Source organism: Parus major, chromosome 2 (genome assembly GCF_001522545.3).
Source record: "Parus major isolate Abel chromosome 2, Parus_major1.1, whole genome shotgun sequence".
Taxonomy (NCBI): domain Eukaryota; kingdom Metazoa; phylum Chordata; class Aves; order Passeriformes; family Paridae; genus Parus; species Parus major.
Window position 1 is genome coordinate 127,522,422 of NC_031769.1, and position 8,216 is coordinate 127,530,637.

An 8,216-nucleotide genomic window follows, 5' to 3' on the forward strand; every position below is an offset into this window, starting at 1 on the left:
GGGGAGCTTTCTCAGGGCAGAGAGGTCCCTGGCTTAGGGGACAGACTTCAGCAGTGTCTTGCGGAGTTAACGTGCTTCCAAAGACACTTGGACATTTCAGGGGAAGCGGCCCCGGTCCCATTTCCCACTCACAAAAGCTCTCCGCAGCGGCTCCCCCCGCCCTCACGGCCGCCTTGGGGGGCGGGGCACGGACCCAGCGCGCGCCACCGCCGCGTTCGCGCCTTCCCGCCCCTGCGCTGCGCGCGCGCACGCAGCACCCCCTCCTCCCCCGCCCCCGCGCGCTCCCTCAGCCTCCGTGTCACGTGCCCGCCTTGCCCTCCTCAGCAGCCAATGGGTGGCGCGCCGCGCGCCGCAGGGTCCTTTATAAAGGCGCGGCGGCCGCTGGCGTGAGGCGGCGGCTGTCGGGGGCTCTGGGAGTGGTGGGTGCGTTTGGGGCGGCGCGGTCCGGTCCTTCCGTCCGCTTCCCTTCCTGTGCCGCACGGTTTTTCCACCCGTTTCCCTGAGCCGCCCGGGAAAGGCCCAGGTCTGTGCCCGGGACGGGCGGAGGGAGGAGGAGGTGGTCGTGCTGAAGGTGGGGGGGGTGGCTGGGGAGGGGCGGCCATGTCGGGGCCGCGCAGCGCTTGAGCGGGCGGCGGTGTCCGCCGCGAGAGCGGGCCCAGCCCCTCGCCCTTGCCGGAAGGGAGAGCTGGGCCGGCGGGGCTTGTTGCCCGGGCGGGCGGCGGGTTCGGGCGGTCCCTGTGGAGCTGGCTCAGTCCCATCGCTGGCTGAGCGGCAGCAGCGGCGCCGTGTGCCCGCGGAAGGGCTGTGTGTGCGTGTCTCCTCCTGTCTGCCGTCCCACCTCCGTGCCGGAGCTCTACGTCTTCTCTAACAAACTCTGCCTTGCTTCTCCCCCCGCCCCCCGGGCTTCTGCTTTGTGGATGTTGGCGGCTTCATGTTGTGACAGGAGAATGTGTGTATGTCCTGGGCCCAGGCGGATCGGTATGTATCTCTCTTCATGGAACGATGTGCTCGGGGGGTCGGATGGGACCCGGGGAAGGGGCTGCTAGGCTGGGCTGTGTCTGAGGGCTGACGCCGGAGGGAAGGCTTAACGGTGCTGCTTGTGTTGAATGCTTCTTATTCCTCCTCCCCACCTCCCCGTCCTTTCCAGCTGGCTCATCCAGGTCTGCCAGGTGTAGGAAAGGCACCGGAGTGTTTTTACCTGAAGCCATGGGTGTCTTTGGTAGTGTTTTGGAGGAACCTGTCTGTGCAGTGTCAGTTAGCCCTGATAGTGTGGCTATAACGAGCATTTTTTAAAGAAACGGGGAACATTTTTATGTTTTTTTAGTGTGGTACTACAAAACCTGTAAATTGACCATCTGACTCCTTATTGGTCATATTATATTTGCAGTTTGGAAAATAACGCTTATACCCTTCTCTGGGCTTGGAGAGTTATTTTCACTGGATTGATTCTAATATCTTGACAAACTTGAATGAAATGTAAAATTTCTACTTCTTTTTCTTCTCTGCCATATTTGGATCAACCATCATGATCTTGGGATCTTAATTATTTAAAGGGCAGCTGGAATGTCTGCTTATATTTGGGGCAGCTGTGTTGTGGGGGTAAGTGGGAGAGACTTTAGTTTCAGTTCAGGTTTGGACACTTGGAATTAGGCATTTACTTAATCAACTTGGAATTATTGAAGCTGGTATGTGAAACAGACTGATCTCTTAAGCTGGCATAGATCTACTGTGAATTACATGAGCCATGGAAAGCGTGTGGCCAACTTCTTACTACTTCCTCTTGTATTTCATGTAACATTTGATAAACTAACAATTAAAAATCATAAAAATATTCTCTCGTGGCACTGCAGGACTGTTACAGCAGGAATACATTTGTATTTTTGCTTCATCATGGACCAGCAGAACTGTCAGAACAGTTGCACCACTGTGGGTCAGCACTGAACACAAATGCTGAGAAGTCAGGACTGCTTGATCCAGGTGGAGTCTAATGGGAGATGAGTGCTAAAGCTGAGGTGCTGCTGTAGGCCAGGCACATCCATAGAACCTTAAGCAAAAGAGTTGCTTTTAATTGTCATGTGAAGAAATATACATAACTGTTACCAAAATAGCTCCCATATAATTAGAAGGCAGTGAATAGAATTTAAAATCTATATTTGGAGTTGCAGTCTACTGCTGTCATGCTGTGTGCATGTGAAGTCTGGGCTGGAGAAGCAAATGGCTAATGTAAATTCAGTATGCATCTGGAAGCTTCAGCCAATTGGCTGCTCCTGGGTGTCTGGACAACATCCCAAGCTCTTCCTGGTACCAGCACAACAGAAAACTTCAATCTTCAGCTGTCAATCGGAGACTCGGGGGAGGTTTTTTTCAATGTACAACAATCATTAGTACTGGGGAGTCAGCTGAGTGACAGCACCATGAATTCTGCTCTGCTTTCAGCACTTACATGTCATGTAACTGAGAAATGGGTTCTAGTCTTTATTTACTTAAAAAAAAAAAACAAACTAGAAAACTAGATTGGAGGGAAGAATGCCACTTGCATCTGTTTCTTGAAACAAGGGGAATGGGATGCAGCTTCATATGTTTTCAGGTACTTCTCAGCTGGCCCAGGTGATCAGAATCATGGCTGAAGCTATGGAAAGCTAATGGAATGGGGTGATGCAAAATGCAGTTTCTACTATATTGCATGATCCTTTAGACTGAGTATTGGGGCTTGCTGCATATTTTATTGGGGTTGAGTCTCATCTGAAGTACTGGTATGCCTGCTTGGCTAAAAAAAGATCCATTTAATGACTGAAGCACCTTGCATAACACAGCAATATCCATTTCTACAGTAAAACAATTTGACATCTAGGAGTGCTGATTAGTACTTATGACTGCAGTAAGCCTTCTAATGGTCTCTTCTGAGAAAAAGCTTTTACAATGAAACTTGATCATAAAGGAGAAAATTTGAATTTGCCTTAAATGTGTCTACTTCACACAAAGCACAGCTCAGCTCCATTTCTACTCTGGAATTGTCTCTTAAGTATCACATTGTGAAAGACTTCCTGATAATGAGGCATAGTGAATAAGGCTTTTGAGAGGCACTCTCACTAATGCTGTGATGTGGTATGTAAATGGGGACAAGGAGCATGCCAGCATACTCTTTCTTCAGGGAAGTGAAAAATAAGGAAAACTTCTAGATGTGGCAGGTAGCAGTAGAATATTTTGTCAGATACTAGTGGTTTATCTTAACACTGAACTAGCTTTAGAGTTCTGTGCAAGCCTCTATTCTAGTCATGGGAGCAAACAATTTGCATCTAGGCCTTCAATTGAGTAGATTTTTAAAATGTTGTGTAGTCTTAAAATGTACTGGAATGGAATAGCTGTTGGAAAGCTGCATTTCCTTTCCATCTCTTATACTTGCATCTTAAGCTAGAATATTGCTGCATGGACTGCTGTGGCCATTTTGTATATGTCACACAAGTTTGAAGTTTTACATGTCAAAGGAGGGGAGGAAACAAAACATGCTACTGACTTCTGAGTGCATAAAGAATAACAGTTCTCTATCACCTACTTCTTGTTTCTGCTGTTTAAACCATCTTTGTATGTCATCTCAGTTGTTTCTTGAGTCTTCTTGTTAGATGCTTTCTCTTCTTCAGCCTTTGGGAGTTTTGTTCCTGGTGTGGCACACCTGTCTATGTCAGCTGTGAAATCGCCAGGAAAGCAAATATCTGTAGAAGTCCTGTGACAATTCTGTAGAGTGCTCCATGCTAACCATTGTGTTGTTGTCTGAAGTTTCATTGGCTAGCTGGGTGATGCTTTCACTTTCTGCCTGCTGAGTGCGTATAGGAGCTAAAATACCTGTGCTGAAGCATGGTATGGCTTTTTTGTTACAGCCCAAGGTTGTGTCTATAAACAAACAAACTTTGTAATGCCTTCCTTTCTCAAGTCCTTTGAAGCTGTGAATTCCATATAATAAGCAACTTGGTTAGGAGCTGTAAACATCTTAACACAGGGTTCTGGGAAAAAAAATCTGTCCCTAAGCTAAGCATAGTTGTTCTCTTGTCTTTCAGCAATTCCAGTCCGAAGCTCCAGGCTGCCATTGTTGTCTGATGCCATGCCAGCACCAGCTCATCTGTTCCCATTGATTCGTAACTGTGAGATTAGCAGAATAGGCAGTACTGCGTGTTACTGCCACCATAAACATCTGTGTTGTTTGTCATCTCATTTTGCTCACAGTCACTTCAGATATGCACCGCAGAAGAAATTTGCGGCACTTTACAGGCCAAAGGAGCACTTTAATCATTTTATTCACGCGAGGGATTATGCTTCTACGCCACAGAGGTTTTACCTCACCCCTCCACAGGTCAACAGCATTCTGAAGGCAAATGAATACAGCTTCAAAGTCCCAGAATTTGATGGTAAAAATGTAAGTTCTGTTCTTGGCTTTGATAGCAACCAGTTGCCTGCTAATGCTCCAATAGAGGACCGGAGGAGTGCTGCCACTTGTTTACAGACAAGAGGGATGCTTCTGGGTGTGTTTGATGGCCATGCAGGCTGTGCTTGTGCTCAAGCTGTCAGTGAAAGACTGTTTTACTACATTGCTGTCTCTTTGTTACCTCATGAGACTTTACTTGAAATAGAAAATGCTGTGGAGAGTGGCAGAGCTCTGTTGCCCATTTTACAGTGGCACAAGCATCCCAACGATTATTTTAGCAAAGAGGCTTCCAAACTCTACTTCAACAGTTTAAGAACTTATTGGCAGGAGTTGATTGATCTCAACAGTGGAGAGACTACTGATGTGAGAGAAGCTTTAGTTAATGCCTTTAAGAGGCTTGATAGTGATATTTCTTTGGAAGCTCAAGTAGGAGATCCAAATTCTTTTCTTAACTACCTAGTACTGCGAGTAGCGTTTTCTGGAGCAACTGCCTGTGTAGCCCATGTGGATGGTGTCGACTTGCACATTGCAAACACAGGTGACAGTAGAGCAATGCTTGGTGTTCAGGAAGAAGATGGATCTTGGTCTGCAGTTAATTTGTCCTATGACCACAATGCACAAAATGAACGTGAAGTGGAACGTGTGAGAATGGAGCATCCAAAGTCTGAAGAGAAAAGTCTTGTGAAACAAGATCGTCTCTTGGGTCTCTTGATGCCTTTCAGAGCTTTTGGTGATGTGAAGTTTAAATGGAGTATCGAACTGCAGAAGAGAGTGGTAGAATCAGGCCCAGATCAGCTGAATGACAATGAATATACCAAGTTTATTCCTCCAAACTATCATACTCCCCCATACCTAACAGCTGAACCAGAAGTCATACATCACAAATTACGGCCACAGGATAAGTTCCTGGTTTTGGCCACAGATGGGCTGTGGGAGACAATGCACAGGCAAGATGTGGCTAGAATTGTGGGTGAGTACCTCACTGGTGTTCACCACCAACAGCCAATAGCTGTTGGTGGCTATAAGGTAACTTTGGGACAGATGCATGGTCTCTTAACAGAAAGGAGAGCAAGAATCTCTTCAGTATTCGAAGATCAGAATGCAGCAACTCACCTGATACGTCATGCAGTGGGTAATAATGAATTTGGAACTGTGGATCATGAGCGACTGTCCAAGATGCTTAGTCTTCCAGAAGAGCTGGCTCGAATGTATAGAGATGACATTACAATTACTGTGGTGCAGTTCAATTCACATGTTATAGGTGCATATCAAAATGAGGAATTGTGAATTTAATGCAGTGAACTAGTTACCAAAGTTGTTACAAGGGCCAGTATGAGCAGCAAATTTAAAAATCCACCCAAAAATAAAATTGAAAAAAGCCTTTGTCAAACAATTGTTTTTGTTAGATTCAGCATATCTATGGTTCCTGCCTTTCCCTGGAGCTCTAAAAACATGGGAAGTACTATTGACAAAACTTGAAGAGGATGTCCTAGCTTGGGAAAAGTTTTTTTGTAACAAATTTGCACTATTGATTACATAAATGCTGCTAAAACAATGTCTTGAATTTGGCAAATTTGGATGAGGGAGGAAGTAGGATAAAGAATTAACTATCAAAGATCTGTCTGTTCAAGAAACAGCTTGCTTATAAAATATCTGCAAATATATACACTTAAGGAAAAGATAAGTAAAAAGTATTGTTGAATTTTTTACAGGGCTAATTCTTGCAATGGTTATCTGTGAATATATTGTCTGTTGTTTCTTCTAAGCAGAAAGTCACTTTAACCAAATAAGTCTTCAGTGTAACAAAGTTGTCTCACTTCCATATAGACAATGTTATTCACGTAAAGATATTTGTCTAAGTGTTGATGTTCAGTCCAGGTCTAAGCCATAATCAATACCTGAGATTCTGTTACAGATTAATCATATCTTATGCACGGTAATTTCTTAATTTCTTGTGCATTAATACTTGGCTGTGGGTTTCTGCACAACTTGTAGGGCAATAACACATTACAACACACAGCAAGATACAAGAGAACTTTGTGGAGAACTTCAGTTTTCAGTATAAAGGAACTTTCAGACTTTTTGAGAAGTTAATATTGTTGGTTAAGGCTGTGTTTGCTTTCCTAAAGGTTATGTCCTTCATGGACTCCACCTATCCCTGGCATTGCTTATCTAGTAAATAATTTTTCACCTGAAAAGATCAGAAAATAATTGCTAACCTCTTTGTAGCTTTGTAACTTGCACTCATTTTCACTTTGGATATTTCAGAAGGTCACATTATATGTCTTTCACTTGAACTCATGTGTAAGTTGGCTTAAAAACTACAAATTTCAAAAGAATTGAAGTATGGCTTGTAAATAGCATTTTAATTGAGAAACTCACTGGCATGCATGTGTATGTTCAGTGGCTATTTCTAGCAACTTTTTAGTTCTGTGTTTCTGGGCAGCTGGTGTATGCATGTTTTTACAGTCCAGAATGCTATCACAGAGCAGTCTCTGAAATGGGTCTCTCTGGCTTGGAATGGTTGAATTTGAACTTAAAAGATTTGGCTATACTTGTGTGCCAAAATTGTTTGGCTTGTAATGGTAAAAGTAGAGACTGACAGTTAATTGGTCTTTCTTGCATCGTATATGGATTTATTTTAACCTGCCCTTAGGTTAAAAACTGAAATGCCTGCTGAAATGCTAGTCCTTGATGACTGAGAGAACACATTTAACTTTATTCCTGGGTTCTAGAGAACAGTGATAAATTGGTTTATTTCGCTTTACCAAGGTGTTTCAGTTAAAATGCCTCTAGCCCTCAGCTGATTAAATCACACCTTACTCAATTAACTGAAATACGCTAGGTTTCTAAAGTGGTGTTTTATACTAAATATGTCTTGCCAATTAATGCTACTGTTACATAGGGTGCACTTAGTTTGAACAATGAACCTGTCCTATAGTAAACATTGGCTCCTCAAACTCACAAATGCTATGTGTACTCAGTGGCCTGCAGCTTTAGTATGGCTCTACTTAACTAGCAGCATCAGTATTGCTGTAAGGTAAATGATGCCTAAGTTCACATTCAAGATGTACACAACCCTTCTTTATTTGAAGGAAAAGGGGAACTCTAAAACGCTTAGACAAGTACTGGCTGTTGACATTGCTTCTGTATGTTGTGTTTTGGTGACTGTGTCATTAACTAGGTCAATAGGCTATGTTTTATCATTCAAATGCAGTATGTATCTCAGCTGTTGCAGTATTTAACTTTCTTACTTTTTTTACTGTTAAAGCTCTATTAATATGCATTGATGTATTTAACCTATGATTGTTGATATGGATTTGGTACAAGTCATAGCTGGAAGAAATGTAAATTGGTCCCATGGATACAACTTTTATTGAGAAGCTGCTTTTTGTAGTAAAGATACTTAAGTATGGGGTCAGAAAATATTTATGTATTGCTTGGAGACTTGCTCAGTATGTATGCGGTGAACAGAAGCAGCATAACTGCCTGCTGAACAGGTGACCTGAACAAACATCTTTTAACAGATTCCAATAAAATGATCAATTATGCAGAAATCCATGTGTATTGAGTTGATATAGAATGTGATATCTGTTCTGCTAGGACTTTGTTCCTTTGTGTGATCCCCATTATGGATAAATCAGGTGGCCAATGAAAGTGAAGTATAAATGGAAACAGAATTGAACTTCAGAGCGGTTCAATGCCACCCTGCATCAGGCATATGCTATTGCTGCTTCCCCAGGTGGCAAAGCTCAGATCCTTCCATCAGTATCACTGTGTCGCAGTTCCCAGCACCTCA

General features: G+C 43.6%; 1 protein-coding gene across 4 annotated transcripts; it reads left to right on the plus strand.

Annotated features, from left to right (window-relative positions):
* The first annotated feature begins 373 nt into the window (after positions 1–373).
* PDP1 (pyruvate dehyrogenase phosphatase catalytic subunit 1) lies at positions 374–7,974 on the plus strand. Of its 4 annotated transcripts, none has more exons than XM_015619718.3 (3): positions 374–523; positions 944–978; positions 4,053–7,974. In XM_015619718.3, exons 2-3 carry the CDS (start codon positions 948–950, stop codon positions 5,702–5,704), a joined length of 1,683 nt encoding a protein of 560 aa, XP_015475204.1. In that variant the 5' UTR covers positions 374–523; positions 944–947; the 3' UTR covers positions 5,705–7,974. The 4 variants fall into 4 exon arrangements, with proteins under 4 accessions (XP_015475204.1, XP_033368233.1, XP_015475205.1 ...); XM_033512342.1 differs by having other exon boundaries at positions 375–523; positions 971–978; XM_015619719.3 differs by lacking the exon at positions 944–978 and having other exon boundaries at positions 375–523.
* The last annotated feature ends 242 nt before the right edge of the window (positions 7,975–8,216 follow it).